Source organism: Dermacentor albipictus, chromosome 2, assembly GCF_038994185.2.
Source record: "Dermacentor albipictus isolate Rhodes 1998 colony chromosome 2, USDA_Dalb.pri_finalv2, whole genome shotgun sequence".
NCBI classification, from domain to species: domain Eukaryota; kingdom Metazoa; phylum Arthropoda; class Arachnida; order Ixodida; family Ixodidae; genus Dermacentor; species Dermacentor albipictus.
In genome coordinates, this window is record NC_091822.1 from 107,101,050 (window position 1) to 107,119,336 (window position 18,287).

Here is an 18,287-nt window from a genome sequence, read left to right on the forward strand (position 1 = left end):
CGACGTGCCCCAAGTTCATCAAGGAGGAGTGTGGCTCGCTTCTGCGTAGCCCCGCTCTAGAAAAGCAAATCCTGGCTGTCCGGCGTGCCCTCGACCTGCCGGTCCCGACGTGGGACCAGCCGGGTGCGTGACGAGTTCGCGTCCTCGCCGGACCTGCAATAAAGTTTCTTTACTCCCTCACTCACTTGTTCATGTTCCCTAATGAAATGGCGCAACCCACTCTGGGGGATCGGCCATGAATCGGGCGGTGAAGGAACTGTTAGCATCTTTTTTTAAAAAATAAATTAGGGTGAAAGGAAATAAGTATATTGCAATTGGGATTTAAAGTGTCTGCTGTTGCAGGTATGAATAATTATTATATAGATATTTTTGAAAATCTTGTGAACATAGTAAGAATTTTGAAAACTTCTAACATGCAATTCGTTTTGTCTCACGCAGAAACATGCAGAGGGCTTCACAAACGTTCCTGTGGTTGCAACCCAGTACGGTAGCCCCAAAGGAAAGAGTTATGAGAGAATACCAAGGACAGGATAACTCGAGCTTGGACGCCCCCATCACCTTCTCAGAGCTCTACGCAGCGGCACAAACCTTCAAGAAAAACACGGCTCCTGGATCCGACCCAATCACCAACGCAATGCTGCGCAACCTTAGTGATGTAGCCCTACAGCACTTAGTCGACTTCTTCAATGAACAGGTCTGGCGACCGGACGGAAGACTACCGCGAGAATGGAAGGAGGCAGACATCGGGCTTATACCAAAACCAGGCAAGCCGCGCGAGCTGAACCGTCTTAGGCCCATATCGCTCACGTCTTGCATGGGCAAGCTCTTTGAACGAGTAATTCTAACCCGACTCGAAGCCCTCATAGAAGGAAACTCACTCTTCCCTGAATCCATGTTCGGTTTCCGCAGGAGAATCTGTGCACAGGACGTCTTCTATTAAGAGATGAGGTGCTCGATCCTCCTCCGGGCAGTATGGACAGAATTCTGCTAGCACTCGACGTCCATAAGGCATTTGATAACACCTCACACACTACAATACTAGACGGACTACGAGATGTCGGGTGTGGTGAAAGAGTATTTCATTACGTTCAATACTTCCTGAGCAGCCGCTACGCGAAAATAGGACTGGGTTCAGCACGTTCTGCCCTGTATCGCCTACCAGATAAGGGCACTCCTCAAGGATCTTCTTTTTAACATCGGCTTACGTAGAATGGCCCTGGACTTACAGAAGAACGGGGACCTTGGCTGCGCCATATATGCAGACGACATTACACTCTGGGCCTGCAAAGGGTCCTACGGAAACCGACAGGACACGCTTCAACAGGCCATCAACACCATTGAAGGCTATATGAGGCGAGCAGGCATGAGGTGCGCTCCAGCGAAATCGGAGTATATTCATATTAGACCTAGACATATCCTAGCGACCAGGGCTCCGGATCTGCAACTTGCCTTGGAGGGAGAGCCCATCAAGAGAGCATCCCACCTGCGCGTACTGGGAATGTGCATTCAAGAAACGGGCAGCGTTAACATAGCGCTCTCCAATCTCAGACGCACTGTTCGGAGCGTAAGTGGGCTTATTAGCAGAGTTGCACGCAGCCGCGAGAAGGCATGACCGAAGCAGACACCATGCAACTAGTAAACGCCTTCGTCATTAGTCGTCTAACGTACGCTCTGCCTTTCCAAACCACGCGGCGTAACGACATCGAACATGCGGATAAGCTCATAAGGATCACCTGTAAAGCAGCACTCGGCCTGCCTGAAAGCACAAGTACGATCCGACTGAACGAATGAGGAATGATGAACACTTTCGAGGAATATGCAGCGGCCACACTAATGGCGCAGCATGAACGGCTGAACACGACACCTCAGGGACGCTTGGTTTTACAAAGACTTCACTATCCACTGACACCACAATATTGCGGCGACGAAACAATCCTACTGCCATCTGAAATCCGAGAGCGAATCCACGTGGCGCCAATCCCCCGTCACATGCACCCAGTCCATCATGCGGCACGGAGACGCGCGCGGGCAGCCACCTTACTAAGGCGGCGAAGCGATCCGGATACTTACTTTACAGACGCGAGTTCGTATCACAAGAATACAGCCACCCTCAATACATTTGCAGCAGTCGTGACTAGCCAAGGACGAACAACCGTAGCAGCATCCATACACATGAAATCGGTTGCAACGGCCGAAGCTGTGGCCATAGCCCTGGCCATACGCGCCGCGGAAGCTAAAGGCCGATCGGCCTACGTGCTGACAGACTCGCAGGACGCCTGCCGCCTCTTCCTTGGGGGGGATTTCCGCATCCTATAGGAACGGAACTCACCCTGGATCATTGCGTGACCTGGGGTGCGATCTTGTACGCGTTCCAAAATAGAACGGAGGCGTTCCGTTCCACCGAGCCGCACACGGTTGGTCAGTTTGAACGGTGAAGAACGCCATGACGTCAATCGTGAAGTGATATCTGCTGTCAATCATTCCGTGTTGTCTGCTATCGGACAAACGCAACGGAACGGACCACCAATTTCGTGACGGAAAGAACGGACCGCCTCCGTTCGAGTTTGGAACGCGTACAAGATCGCACCCCTGGTGCCCGGCGCACACAGGGATAGCGGGGAACGAACGGGCGGACCACTTGGCTCGAGGCATGACAGGCCGAGCCGCGGGCCACACCGCCCGAGAGAACACCTCGACACCCGGTGCGCCAAGAGAAATCTTCGAATTACAACGGCTAAGTAGGCGAACCAAAGCCCTTCCTCACCCAGACCTAGACAGGAGGTAAGCACGGAACTGGCGCCGCCTGCAAACAAACACTTTCCCACATTTATACAGGCTACACAAAATGTACCCAGACAAATACAGCAACACATGCCCGTGGTGCGAAGGAACACTGACATTGGAACACATAACATTCCAGTGCGCGTTACGTCCGGCGGCTGCCACCTCGCCGCTGCTAGACAACACTCTACATAACTGGTCGTGGGAGGCGCGACTCGCGGAAGTGGAATTGGGAAGCCAACTGGCGACCCTTGACCAGGCCCGGCGAGCCGCTGTAACCAGTGGGGCCCTGGAGGAGGGGCTCCACCCACCATAACCAAACAACCTCTATTACAATAAACGTTTACTCTCTCTCTCTCTCTATAGGAAGAGTCAAATCCAAGCAAAGCATTTGGAAGGGTTCTTCTGAAAATGTTTGCCATTGAAAACCTACTCTTGTTTCTGTCCTGAATTGTCTTTTTTTCTTCCTTACCTGACGTGGTTGCTTAGTGCCTTTGGCGTTGCGCTGCTAAGCACGAGGTCATGGAATCAAATGCTGGCCGCATTTCAGTGGGGGCGAAATGCAACAACGTCCGTGAACCCAGGGGATCTAAATTTATCCGAGGTCCCCCACCATGGCGTACCTCATAATCAGATCGTGGTTTTGCCAAGTAATACACCAGAATTAAAATTTCTACTTCTTCCTGTTTTACACCTGACTCTAAATGTTCTTTCGTCAGATATGCCTTTGTGGAATCATGTACATGCATGTTGTCGGGAGAGTGTCAGTATTTTTATGGGTGTATGAGATGGGTGCCGTTCTGTGGATTGGAGGCACCCGAAGAAAAAGAAAAAAGTCGATCGCAATATCATTGAAAACACTTTGTCTTTTGGGCATTCATGTCTCAATGTCCATGCACCGTTTCGCAGACAAATGTGTAGGAAATCTGCCTTACGTTCAATTATTTGCTATTCATCTGTTCGTCTGTGTTCGAAGTGACGCTGCTTTTCACAATAAACGTAAACCAATTTGCCCAACTTCATGCCTTGTCGCAAGTTCGAATTATAAACCGAAGCTATCATGTGTGCGACTCGTGAAGGCGTACTTTGCGTATTTTCTGACGCAATTTACTTTGAAAACTTCAGTTCAACGTGACACTTGTGCCTTGCGGAAGGTGTTGAAGAAAGGAATACACTGCCACGCAACCCATCTAATGTAACATTGCTGTGTGGGCGCTCTGCCCGCTCCATCTGTTTGCATATTTCACTCAGCGTGTGCTGTGAACGTAATTATAGCAAACGTTGTGCGAAAGGCCCTTACATATGTCGGCATGTCCCTACGATGTCCCTCGCGGACATGCAAGGGATGTCCGTGGACCGCAGGACACGGAAAGTGCGGCCGAGCAATCCCGTGGAAGCATTAACAACAACCCTATGATATCTATGTCCGGCCTTTGGATGTTAACTGAATATTAATTAGTAGTCATTCCTGTCACTGGGATCATCGTTCATGGAACTTCCACAGAGAGTACAAGACGGTTCGCACAATCTTGTTTCGGTTTCGATGACGCGTGAGCGCATGCTGTTTCGCTGCGCTTTTTGACGATACGCTCGTCTCGTACTTCTTGCCGCGAGGGGGACAGCGTTGTCCACGTCAAAATGGCGCAGGTAGAACGTAGGAAGGGCCGCAAGAAGCGAGAAAAAGATGTAAGTACAGTTTATTTTCCTGTGTATGACGTTGAAAACGATGTAGCAGTACGAGCGCCTCATCGTATGCCTGTTTTGGGTGTACAGAGTCTGTATCCGTAACTGCTGCGTCAGTGTTACAATTCGTGGCAATGTGTCAACTCAGCGTGACAGCTTGACTGCCGAACATGAGACACAGCCAGACAAAACAGTCACGGTGTTATGACTTTGAAGAGGCCGTACGTAGGTCGCGAACGGTCACATTGCTCTGACACGTCCGCTTCACAGCACATCGCTGTGTTGTCGCCTCTAAAGCCGTGCGCCGGTTTCAAGCGCACGGCGCTTACGTCGTCAGACTGGTAGAGTCAACTCTTTAGTTTTGTTTTATTTCCCCTGGGAACACGACGTCTTTTTGCATTTCCTTCAGCATTTATGTTTTCTTCCTGTATTTCTTTTAGCCTTCTGGCATTCAGAGCGCGTCAGGTCACTGCGCCGAGGTTGTGAACTGTGCGGTCTTTGTCGCCGTCGTGCTTTTTAAGTGCCGGCTTTTCCGGAAACTTCCCAGTTGGACTCTCGTACAAGCACCGGTCAATAAAGGAAAATGTATTCCGTGTACTATTGCACCCGTCTGAAGCATCAAGTGCAACAGACGTTATCAAATCCGCCTCCAGGTTCTCAGGTCGAGGGCATCGTATGGTACACGTCAGCTACACGCGAGCGATTGACAAGTCGGAAACGGACTAGCGTCAACTACGAGGTGTCCACGCCGGCAGCGCATGTTTTGAATGATAGGGCAGTTGGGCTGCCTCGCATCAAACGGCAGACTAAATTTGTGTCCTATTCTCAAGCAGTAAATTTAGATGTGTCACATAAGCCTCTGCTTATGGTGCGTCGAAATTACCCCTCGCTACTGCAATCTTGAGTCTGTTCATTGTGTGGCACACAGAACAAGGGGAGAGGTCAGTGGTATGTTCACTTAACGTAATTCACAGTTCCTTCGGCTGTGCTATAAGAAAAAAGAAATCTCTAATAGTTTGGAAGATAATTTGTTTGAAATTTGGAAGACCCTGGAAGATACTTGTTTTTTGTTTTGAGAGGCACCTAAGCATCAGCTGTCACATTGCAAAAGGAAACTTGTTTCTAGTTATATAAACAATATATCGGTCTTGTCCATCACACTTTGTGTGCTTCTTGTTGCATTGCATGTCCGGCATGTCTAGATTATGGTGTGCTACCAGTGCGCTGAGTGTATTGTAGATTAGTGCATCACCATCAGTACTGATGGCCATTGACTGGCGGTTGTCATGAACATGTCTACAATGTAATGCCTTAACAGGAGCTGTCCTACTTCAGAGGTTTATTTTCAGCATTGCCATATTGTGTCAGTTAGGGAACAAGTAGTCCTCTTTACATTAAAATGCCGTGTCATAATTTTCTATTTTGCATGTAGCTGCGAAATCAAAGAACTACTCTGCAACATGCCTTCATTGCTACAGTTTATCAACATTTCTTCAATGCAGGGACTTCAGTCTTATTACTGGAGTGTAGAAAAATCTTCGGCTACTGTATTGCCTCATGTGGCCTGCTTTTCTTGTGCTGAACTCTCGAATATAAGCACAGCTTTCCAAATGTTTAGCACTATCGCATGAGCATCGACCGGACGGTACGTCAGCGCCTTATAATGGCAAGATTGACGATAGCATGCGCATGCATGCAATATGCCCTCCACTGCGAGTGTTGCTTGCTACATTGTTCACTTTAGGAGAAGATAAGGCCTGCCAGAGCTATTTGCACAGTCCAGTTTACAAAAAGCCAGCCTGAAGCAGAACATCTGCACGACTAAGATGTGTCAAATGCGCTGTGCTTTTCTTTTTTTTTCCTTATTACTGGACCCACATATGTGCTGTTGAATTAACATTAAAAAAATGATATTTAAAGGAATTCATCAGCACATACAAGGTATTGTCCGTGAGCGATAGGGCCTCGCAGATAACAAAGGCAAGCCATGTGTACACCTGAAGTGAACAGCACTTTATGCGCTTGTGCCCATTTCTCGGCACTTCTGAACACTATAATGCACTGACATTCCATGCAGTCGGCCCTAGCGCGATATTATAAATTCTGGAGTCTTCTGTACCTGCTAACTTTTACAGTTTTATCATAAGATGCCGGATCTTTAGAACTAGCTTACGATTGTTGCAGGGACACCAACAATTTTACTGTGTGATTTGCATCCACTTTCACTCAAAACTCATTTCCCTGTACAAATACTGTCATTGACCAATTTTCAAAGCCTGATTTTTCAGACCTGTTCAACTGTTCGGATTTACTAACACCTACTAAAAAAAAAAAAAAAACGTATGATGACAACCGAAATCTTGACTGCTGTTACATGAACATTTCATGAATAGACTTTATGAATATTTCTTTTCGTCTGTTGTACATATAATCCTAAGTGCAACTATAGTGTGGGGTGGAGGTGTAGCTGTCCCCAGCAAATGGTGACAACTTCTCCATTTATTTTCATCTTAAAAAATAAGACAGAAAAAAGATAGGGCGGAGTGCATGCTCCCTGTGTCCCCATGCAACAAAATCTGTGGGTAATTTTAATATATGGTGAAAATATTGAGGGTTAACGTATTATTTGGCATTTCTCATACAGATTTTGTATTTCTTGGCTTTCGCTGTTGCATTTTTCTAATTTTAAGTTTGGCATATCGTAAGCACGCTAGTTAAATCTTTCCATGCTAACATTTTTTTCAGGAATTCTTTTTAATTTTATACTAATTCATGGTGAAAAGCTCATATTATTGCAGTAACAGGAGTTCGTTCATTATTTTCTGCTGTTTCTTACAGTCAGTTATTTTTCATGTTTTTGAACTGCAGATAGACAAGCCACAGAAAGAGTCAATATGAAGTGCACTATTTCTAGTAAGATAAGCACAGTGTACTTTTGTTATCCTCTATGTGACGAGTTATTGCTGGTGCTGCGTGGTAAAGAAATCGGGCGAGACATTGGCGGCGAACTGTTATTCTCGAGCCGTGCCCACGCGAGAGACATCTCCAGAGGCTTTAAATCTTTCTCGCGATCGTTGGGCCTAAATTGAAGCTCAGAACACAACACTCCAGAGCTTTCCAAGTCTAATTGTCTGCTTGAGGTGAAGAGATGTCGATAAACACCATGATTATAGCACTGAAAGGTGGCCGTCGTTTCTGCAGCCACCTCAGTCCATGCCACCATTTTTAAAACCCAGGGGAGCCAAACTTTTACTTTGTTTCTGCCAGCTTTGCTCTAAATGATTTGTTTTCTGGGATGCTGTTGCCACAATGACTAAACGAATGCTACACGTCTGTTGCACTGAGTAGATGAAAAAAAAAAAACTGGATAAATGAGACGAGGCCTTGGGCCAGGAAGGGTTATGCACTGCAACATTGTCTTGCAAAAAGGGGCAAATGTGTGTTCTTTGAAAACTTTCTCCCACTCTCCCCTCTTCTTTTTTTTAATGTTGAAATGGTACACTTCTTGTCCAGAAACATATCTAAGCCCAAAGAAGTTAATTTGGGAAACTGCAAGAATTTGTTTCTGACAAAACTTTGTGCTTGTGACCAATGAGGCATTAGAAATTTAATTGCTGGTGTTTAAACGATGTCCAAAAAGCGAAACAGGTCAGCAGGCTTCTTACCATAGGCACCAAGAAATGTTAGCATGCAGTGGAGAATATAGGAAGTGCTTTCGTCCCACCTCGTGTGTGTTTAAGAGGGCTAATTTTGCTTTGCTGTTCCTGTTCAATCTGCATATTTTGTGTCACAGGTTTTAGGTTGAAAGTTGAACGTCCTGGAAAGTTTTAGAGGTGCTCATGATATCAATATTCAGCCTAATGTAATATTTTAGCCAGAAAAAGCTATAATTTTTCGGTTGTCCTAATGTTTACACTTGATGAGCAAGACCTCTTCAACTGTGAGCAGACTCCAGCTGCTGTGGCTCTCTTCATATATAAGGGATATTAACAGCTTTCCCTTTGTACAAGAAAATCGAGAAGGTGTTGTCGAGGAATCATAAATGAGTAAATTTGTTCGGAACTTCCCTTAGCACAAACAATGATAATTAGAAGGTTACATCTGCCTAGAGATGGAAGGCAACCTTCACAGAAATCTTGCATTGGTCTTTCCAAATCAGTAGGCACTAGCACCTCTAAATGCTATCAAACATGGTTAATCTGGGTAGCAGTTATAGCGCTTATACATCCTCTCTTCACCTATTTGAAGCAAAAGCATGAATTTTTTACTATTTACTTCGAGTGCCGAGTGATTGAAGCATAGCTGGTAGACAGCACAATGCCACACTCAACAAAAGACAAAAGGAGCTATCGAAGGTGCTCATAGGACTTAGATTTATCTAGCGACTGTTTATTCTTTGCACCCCCCACCCTTCAAATAGTATTCAGACGGGGGTGCTCTAGATGCAAATGGGAGCATGACATCATTAGCCGTCATACTGCTTCGCACTGCTCCCCTTCTCGCACGGACTGTGCTGGGGTTGAGGGGTGTCAGTGTTGGCTGATGGTTTCATCGGCCTATACCCTTGACACCGAGTGTACATGCGGGTGCAGGTATGCTGTGGTGAGCAGGATGAAAAACAAGAGTGACTACATTGCGGATGTTTGACATTTCGGAAGATGCTCGTGCCGCTGAAAAACAATCACTGTGCAGTGAACAAGACTGCCAAGCACCTGTGAGCCTGGTGTTAGAGGTTGCTAGACTAGTCGACAAGATCCATGCCGTCTTTGCCTTGCCAAAAGGGGGTGTCTTGTACTGGCGCAGCAAAATGCCTCCCATATGCCAGTGATGTGTATGTCGGCTCCTTGATCCCGAAGAGGATGGACATTGCCATCAAGTGATGCGTGCTCCTTGCTTTGAAGTGAGGGATTTGTCCCTCGTGTGAATACCAAGCGGGGGAGGGCCATGAACCCTTGTGTACATGCTTACGGATTCGTCTGTCTTAGCTTGGCCAGTTGAAGTGCTTTGGGCCACCGCAACCTTGCTTGAAATTGTCTGTCTTGTGTGCCATGTTTACAGGCTGAGCTGGCAGTTGGCGAGAAGCCGGCTAAAGTGGAGTATGATGTGGCTCGCTACCTCAGGGAAAAACTGCCCATCAAGAAGACCACCCTGCTGAGTCACAAAGTTGAATACTTCAATGGTGAGTTTATGAATGTCATATGCAGCACATTTGGATGCTTCAGTGAATGCATTAGCTTGTGAAATGTTTGTTGCAAACATACAGGTTATCTAGAATCAGATTGCAAACATCTCCTGTTAGTGCTTTGGGGGCCAGGCATTTCAGGTGTTCCTGCGTGCTCTATGCTGGAGTTTTTTCCCAAGTAAAACAACTTTAATTCCTGTTGAAGTAATACATTAGCAAGCTTTATATTCAAGTGCTATCCATTGGCATTACGTTGCTGAACATTTTACAGTTCTTAATCTGAATATTTGAACAAAAATGAAGACTTGTTAAATTACTTGTGTTACATGGGCAACAAGGCTTCTTTGTCGCTGTCAGCGTTTGCTTAAAACACTTCGTATTCAGCATGGAATTTCTCTGAATCAGAGTACATAATAAGTTCTTGAATTTCTGCATCATAAAAGAATTGCAGGCTTCTTGCGCAAGCCCGCTGCGTCAGAAAATGAGACCCAAGTAACATCAAGAGTTGATAAGCATTGTTGCACCATCCTTCATCTACAAACAAAATCCACCATGTAATTTCAGCTTCAACGAATCTGTGTAGGTGACAAAACCAGTCTACAGATATTTCACATTGAAAATTGTGTCACAAAGAGCAGGGAGTGGGCTTAGAAAATGTGACGCAGCTTTACTTCGGTATAGCACTTGAAGGGTCAAGAATGCACATAGTTGTTTGCACTCTTCAGCTAAATTTCGTTGCAATTTACATACTTTCTGGCTGCAATTAAAACTCTGATGCACCGAGGCTCACATTGTTGCTTTTAGTCTTTTGTACTGTTAATAACTTTCCTCTAACATTATAAGGTGTGTTAAGTCAGAGTGTAAGAAAAAAAAAACCAAAGGCTGAAAGCCACGTGGTGAAAGGCTGACATCTTGATGCAGCTGCCAAAGCTGTGGACTGCCTCCTGGATTCTCCCTGGGCCACAGGGAAGCCTAAGGTGGAACAGCTGTTCACCACAAGAGAGTCTGTTGTGGAGTTCATGGACACGTGAGTCGTTGCGTTCAGGTTTTTGAAGCCACAATTTCTCTTGCCCCTAGCAATGTCTTCAGCAGGCCATTTTCGCCACAACCTCGGCCAGGCCACTGCTGCAACTGAGGAGGCCTGGCATTGCAGTTGCCTGTGGTTTTCTCCCATTAATTGCACTGGGATTGAAGTTCACGTGGTCTTACCAAATATATCGAAACATTCAATCCTGTTAATGTTACAGTAAAACCTTTCAATAATGAGGTTGAGGGGGCGGGGTTTGCTTTATTACAGTAAAATCTCAGTAATACGAATCTCCCAGGACAGTCTGAAAAATTCTTATAGCCCAAAATTCGCGACTCAAAAATGTAAAGATATTGTGAAATTTCCGACTTTGTCAGAGTTTTCTACTTTCTACATTTATCTTTTTCCACAACCCTAAGATGTTCCTTTATCTCACTGCGAAATATTACAAAGAAATATACAGCAGAATTTGCGAAAATTGCACATTTTTAGTGTGTTGTCTTCAAAATCTGGAAGAAAATCGGCCTCTGGGAGGTGCTATCACACCACTGATTACATTGCTTTTCTCTTATGCAAATTTGCCTCCAGGAAGGGGGAGGGTTACTGTTCGTAATTACTCGGTAAACCTGTGCAAAATCCCATAGTTGCACCGTGGAAGGATCGCAATAATTTTTTTCCACCATGTCTTCATCGACGAGGTGACAGCTTTCTTTAATGCAGCTGTCAATGCCAACCCATGGTTGCCGTCGTCTTGCATACACGAATAGTGGTGTAACAAGTCTTACAACATTCTGCGTGTGTATCGTTGGAGGGCTTCAAGTATATGATTCCATATGATACTCATTTGTATACTCAAGCAGACTTTTTTAAACAAGACAAAATAATTTCTTTACAATAGTGTTGAGCAAGAAGCATTGCATGATATCGGAGGCTTGCAGCCCTGTTAGCATACATAAATGAGCTCATGTCCATGAATGAGTGTTTTACAAAATCAGAGGCTTGCATGCTCTGCTAGCATTCATGAAGTATATTGATGATATGCCAAGTTATTGCTGAGAACATGAGTAATGATCACATTTTGTAATGGTTCATTCCATCTTCCATCTTAATCATTTGTCCAGCTGCCTGAGTCACCTGAGTGAGTGACAACGGCAGAAAAAGAATGAAAAATGAAATGGGTTGTTAGTGGGATATGCTCTCAAGATGCAAGCACTCTGGTTGATAGCACATGTGCAGCTGTTTATTATGGCAGGGTTAGACAGACATTGCAGCTTGTACTGAAGCATCCATCCTGCAACACGCAACAAGTTACGCTCTCTGTTCTATTTTCAACCAGAGCACAGCATTTTGGGTTCACGAAGAGTGCGGTAGTTAGTGCCAGTGGAAGTGTGTGGTAAAGAGGGATCAGCGATTGAGGGTCTACGTGGATGCTCACTGATCAGTGTGGCGGCTTTGGCATGTTGCCTAGTGGCCAACAGCTCGTGGGAGCTTTGAACTGCCAGGTCAAACTACATCAGAGCAGCGTCGCATGCTGCCAGATTTCTACCTAATTGGCAGAAACTAATTCGTAAATCTTCATTCTGAATTAAAAGTGTTTATGTTCATTTGAAGGAAGTTTTGTTTTGTTAAAACGAGATTTTAAATGTTTATGTTTCTGTGGGCCTTTCAAGGGAAATTACTACTTCTTTATATCCATTGGTTTGATGTAAGTGATTTTGTTGTAACGAGGTTTAACTAACTAAGGTAAATACTAGTGCTCGTTACTTCTAAATTATGAAAATGTGCACCTTACAAATAAAGCTGCCGTGTTTGGAGTATAGACATTAAGTGGAAAGGTCATGAACTGAAGCCTGCGTTCGTTGACATTCAGGTTACCAGAGTGAGTTTGCTTTGTTGTACAGTGGTATACTCTTCTGCACCATGCAGGCTTATTCAGCACAAGTTTTTCCACCGGGCCAAGAAGATCATTGTGACCAAGCCCAAGAAGAAGAAGGACGACGATGACACAGGAGGTGGCACACCCAAAGCCACCAAGGAGAAAAAGAAAAAGGACGAAGTGGATGGCTCTGCCTCCAAGGAAGGCACTGAAGAGAAAAAGGTGTGTGGCTGTAAAGAAAAAGAAAAATTTTACCGTGCAGCTTTAGCATTGCCTGTATTTACTTGATTCTATACTTTTATGGCCTGAAATGAAAAACACGGTGCCTTCAATTGAAACATGCACCCCGGTTGCACTTTAAAAAGTGCAAGGTATCAGGCCCTTGACATAGTTCATTGCTCATGCAATGGGGATCTGTTCTCATTTCTAAAAAATCTGAGCCACTGAGAAGCGGGTGTCATTTATCATTGATGTTAGAGGCCTCCTTATTGCTATTAACAGCTTAGAGCATCTCATCTTTGATGCAATCCATAATATTTGAGATGCTGCATTTCTTGCAGACCATGTCAACCTAGCAAACTTAAGGAAAAGGCACAAGCAATGTCTCGGCAACAGCAGCTGATTTGGATTACAGCAGCTTTTGAGGCTGATAACTCGTCACACGTGCACTTTTGGTTTCATACTTGATTATAACATGCATGTCATGTCATTAGTAACATTTTTCCAGGAATAAAATGCGCATTGCACTGAAGGTTCACGAAGTAGGCTGATCTCACCCTGTTCAGATAACACACAAAAACGAGGTTTGTGTGAGTAGTAATATTTTAGTTCAAAGCGAATAGTCCTCCGGGTCGAATAACTTCAAAACAAATTCAAATAGCTGTCAGGTGTCCGAAGAACAAAACTGAACAGTTGAAAGTTGTTCTCTGCAAAAATTCTTTATTTTTGCGGTTACGACATACAGAGGCATCACAGAAAATCCTATGGTAACATATCTTGAAGGGGCCCTGAACCACCCCTCGGGCTTGGTGAAATAACACAGCCTGTGGGTAGCATGCGTTGCTGCGAACATCGCAGCCAAGTTTTGCTGTCTATGCGTTGCGTGGAGCTCGCAATCGGAATGCAAAGTCGCCTTTCTCTCAAACACTCTCTTTTCAAACAGAAGCCTGCTCTTCACTTTCTTCTGGATGATTTACTTGATAATAGAGGGGATTCTCATACGCAGCCACCACGGGGTGCCGCCACGAGCCCACTGGCTAAGCGCACTGCGGCCCGCTGAGGATAACCGCGTTTGGCTTACATTCAGCGTGTTGTAGGCACCAAAATCAGAAGTCATGGCATCTGTGTTAACATTCAAAATGAAATTTGAACTACATGCCATGCACACGTTTAGAAAGCAGGGTATTGTGGACACATCCCACTCCGCCCTAGCTTTGCAGTGCAGGGCATTGAAGAAGGAACGGGAACACAGCGGAGGTCGTGTTTAATCGCCAATAACTCCACTTCGGCTGGACGCATTGAAGTACTTCTTTGTGGCAAAGTATCTCTGAAATAACTAATCTTCACTTCAAATGCCTTTCTCCACTTTGATAAAAAGTGATTCAAGGCCCCTTTAACTAGTAAAATATTTTCATATACATAGTCTAGCTGCTCACGCATTGTAAAATGCAGTGCTCCCTTCTACACAAGTATGACAACCTACAACACACACACACATAAAACATCACAGGAAATCCTTTGCTAACACAGTTCAAGAAAAAAAAAAAGGTGGCATTGAGGCTCCACATGCAATGAAGAAGGCACTCCCTTCTACTACTTACAAGGCTACAACACACACAGAAAAACATCGCAGAAAATAATTTGATAACATGTTTCGGGTAAAAAAAAATATCACTGACAAAGACCATCTGCTCTACATGCAGTAAAATGTGCCTGTTTCTACAGTTAATACATTTTTCAACTTCAGAAATGCTCATGTAGAAAGTCTAGTTGCTCCACATGCTGGGGAAGAAGGTGCTCTCTTCTACAGGTTACAATGGCACCTGCTGTAGAGAACATCCTTTCACTTGTTGTTTGAGTTGCTGTCAGTCAAAGATACCTGCGGGCTATCCTTACAAGGGATGGGTGAAGGTGGCTGCTTTTGCTGTTCCACCATTCGAATGGGTTCTCACAATGAGGAAGGAGGGGAGCTCTTGGGTAGCTCTCAATGTCACCTTTCATGGAAGGCCCAGACTTCAGAGAAATGTCTGGAGCAAAGCTTGCGAAGACCCCCCACACATAAGCATCTTGGGAGCTATCCACACCTTCATTACTCTCACTTGATGGCTCACGACATGCAACTAGCCGTGTTCCCTCTGCTGCTTTGGTGAGAACAGCGCAGGCCCACTTCTTCTCGGCCCTTCCCGTGTAACAGGCATCCTTAAATTTTGGAACCAGAAACATTGCTAGAGCCGTATCCTCGGATCTCTTGACACCAGGAAACCTTGCCTTCATGTGTGCCAGACTTGAAGCTATTGCCGACGACTCACCTGATTGAGGTGCGTGTCGAGCAAGTACACTGCCAGTGTACTCCCACAGAATGACTTGAGACGACGGGGGCTATTTGTCCCCAGATAGCTCTGTTGTGGCTTGAACAAGTGGCTCCAGTACCTGCACAGCAGCAGCCATCAGCTTCCACTGAGCTGCAGTGAGGTTATCAGCCCCATCACACTCCGAAATGTCTATGGGGGATCGGTTTGTAAAGCTTGAGCAGCTTAGTCATCATCTGATGCTCGCTGTTCCGATGCACTAGAACATCTTACATCACTTCCCAGGGCATTTGCATTTCCCTCTGTATTTCCATAAGGCGCGCCCGAACCTTTGAGCTCTTCTTATAGCGGCCAACGATAGCCCTGGCCTTCGTGTACAACTGGGAAAACTCAGATACGTCACACTTAACATCACTCATGCGCAACTACAGCGTGTGTCCGAAACATTTTATGCGTGACCGAGCAATTTCTGCAGTGAAATTCCTCCCATGATCTGTAATGGCGTACACTGGCACAGTACCTGGATTGGTAAGTACCCACTCCTTCATCACGCTTTCGAGAAAGACCACCAAGTTTCCGGCTGTATGAGCAATGAGCTGTTCATCATGACATGGCATGATACCGACAAGTAGCTTTTATTAGCACGCAATGTCCAACTGTCTGTTGTCTGTCGTTATTAAGATTGCCTCTACTCCACTGTCAATGACCACCTGAAGGTTGTTTACCAAGTTTTGCTTTTTCAAAACATAGAGCTTCAGAATTATTGCTCTGGAAAACGTTGTCAGTGACGGCACAATATACTCGGGCATAGCAGCATTCATAAAGGCCACAAAGCGCGACTCCTCAGCAACACTGTAAGAGTGCGTCCCGCACACTATAAGTCCGGCAATAGCCTTCGTCATTTGTTGTCCTTTGGGACCATATGTTTTCGATTTGACTTGAAATTGTCAGCTACTGAAGGATGTTGCACATCAGGTCTAGCGACAGTAGTACACATCACGCTTTTCCACACACAGCGTTCCTTTTCGTAAGCCACGGCGCCATCCGGGTGCCTCTGTAAATGGGTCGCCAGAGTCGTGGTAGCGCTCGATGTCATCTTCAGAATGGCGTGGCACTTTGAGAAATTGAGCTTCTTGGCCTTGTGGGACCTTTACAAAAAAGTTCCATATCGGGTTGGCACCCATGAATGCATTGGCCATGTCACTTGACTGATTGAAGCAGCTGATGCACACTGAAAGTTCAAGTTCAATTGTGGAGTGCGATCACTGCATTGCACCACGTCCCGTTTCACTGCCACACGGCAGTAAAACAATGAAACAGATGGCAACGCTCTGATTGTGGCTTACCGTAAGCGGGTCCAAAAATTGCGTGCACGTTAGAATCGAGTACGACCCTAAATCTGTGTTACTATATCGCCATCGGCATTTCAAAATGGCCACCCCGTTCGTGCTTCGAGCCTAGCTAGCCCAGCTGCTGTAGCTTTCTCCATGTGTTGTAGTACGTGTGCTTAGGTTAGTCCACCATCCGTCTTCCCATTTTCTGTGCTTGCTTTGTCAGCATGGAAGTGCCGACTGCAAGGATGCGCCGAGTTCATCACGATGCCACAATTAAAAGGGAAGTGATCATGTGTGAATAGACAGGCGGAAATCGGGCCGCATCACCACAGGGGTTCGAAGTTCCCAAAACTTGTGTGTGGGACTGGTGCAAACAGGAGAGGCGTTCTACTCTGGCGGCTGCTTCGTACAGTGCAGCCGCGTGGCTCTTATCTTGAAAGTGATCTGCGCTGGAGACAGAGTCTGCGCACCCAGGTGCACCGCGCTGTATTCTCGTCGCTTAGTTCGTGTTGAACTGAGAGGCTGCACAAGGGTCAGTTCGCTTGCTCCTGCTACCACACTTCTTCACTCCAGCATTTTCATAAAATAGTTTCCGCAGTCATTGAGCTAGACATGTTCATGTTTGCGTGTGCACATGTGATGCCATGCTTGTTAATTTAGTTAGTAAATGAATGTTTAAATGTTTATGAGGCCGATAAAACTACTGTCCTTACTTTTCGTATAGCTGTCTATTTATTTGCTATCGAAATCGATGCTTCGCCTTTTGGGTGAAACTGCGACTTTCCTTTAATTTATTGCAACTTCTATTTCTGTATTAAAGAATGAGGTGTGCGGTACTGTAAAGGACTTTTCTTTTTTTTAGGTCACGGCAAGCAGGTGCACGTTACAATCGAGTGCGTTTTCCCCCCATTCTTTTGGTCACAGAAAACCGGTGTGCGTTAGTCGAGGACACATTAGAATCGAGTAAATACGGTAACTTGTTTTGGCTCCACAGATAGTCCTGGTGTCAATGGCACTGCGGCTTGCCTAATGAGACTGAAACCCCTGGTAATATTTGCATGCAGTTTTGATATTCATTCGCTTTGAATACTTCAAGATTTCAGAAATCTTAAATTCAGGTCGAAGCGAATTTGAAAATTGTAATACAGTGAAACCTCGGTAAACTGTAGTTGGCCGGATCTTGGAAAAAGTACGTACTAAACGGTAGTACTGTTTAACCGAATAGCATGAGATAACCCGCTTACCTGTCGAAAACGGAACTCAGAGAGAGTGCGATGAAAGGGAAAAAAAACGTGCAGTATTTATTCACTTCGCGCGACAAAAGTGTTATTTTCGTTTGATGCCACGGCGGCCTAGCACTACGACGAGAGCGGCCTCAAACTTACTGAAGCTGCGTGCCAGCTTTTCAGACAGCCCCCTCTTCTCGGCATACACTCGCATGGCAGATTCCTCGTTGGCGTTACATATTCTCCGTGCACGTGCGCAGTAGTGCTGCAGAAGTCCCGAGGGCGCCTTTTTCATTGTCGGATGCCGGAGTTCAGAATACTTTTCATTTGGAATAGAATTATGTTATCGCGCCCCTGTTCTCGTCGCAACGATTGCATTCATGAGGCTGACGTAACGCGCAGCTTGTGCCACCGTTGGGCTTGAATAGCCCGTGCTGTCGCTTTCCGTGTCGTCCTCATCACTGTCGCTAGTCGACACTTCGGCAACAGCACAGGCAATGATGGCGAAAAGTCAAACCTTGTAGCCGACATGTCTTCGCGGTCGCAGCAGCGCTGCCGAGCAACTTCTTAGCATTCCAAGTGCCACACACTGTAGCCAGCAGCAGATCCCTGCTGCGTGCCAGCGCCCTGTCATGTTCGACAGCACGGAC

General features: G+C 45.7%; 1 protein-coding gene across 1 annotated transcript in view; it reads left to right on the forward strand.

Annotated features, from left to right (window-relative positions):
* Positions 1-4,328: 4,328 nt before the first annotated feature.
* The window catches only part of Trp1 (translocation protein 1), a 50,950-nt gene continuing 36,991 nt past the window's right edge, over positions 4,329-18,287 (forward strand). The window contains exons 1-4 of the mRNA XM_065447825.1: positions 4,329-4,467; positions 9,523-9,643; positions 10,568-10,673; positions 12,600-12,771. Coding sequence (XP_065303897.1) covers positions 4,420-4,467; positions 9,523-9,643; positions 10,568-10,673; positions 12,600-12,771 — 447 coding nt within the window. The 5' untranslated portion in view covers positions 4,329-4,419. The remainder of the gene's footprint in view (positions 4,468-9,522; positions 9,644-10,567; positions 10,674-12,599; positions 12,772-18,287) is intronic.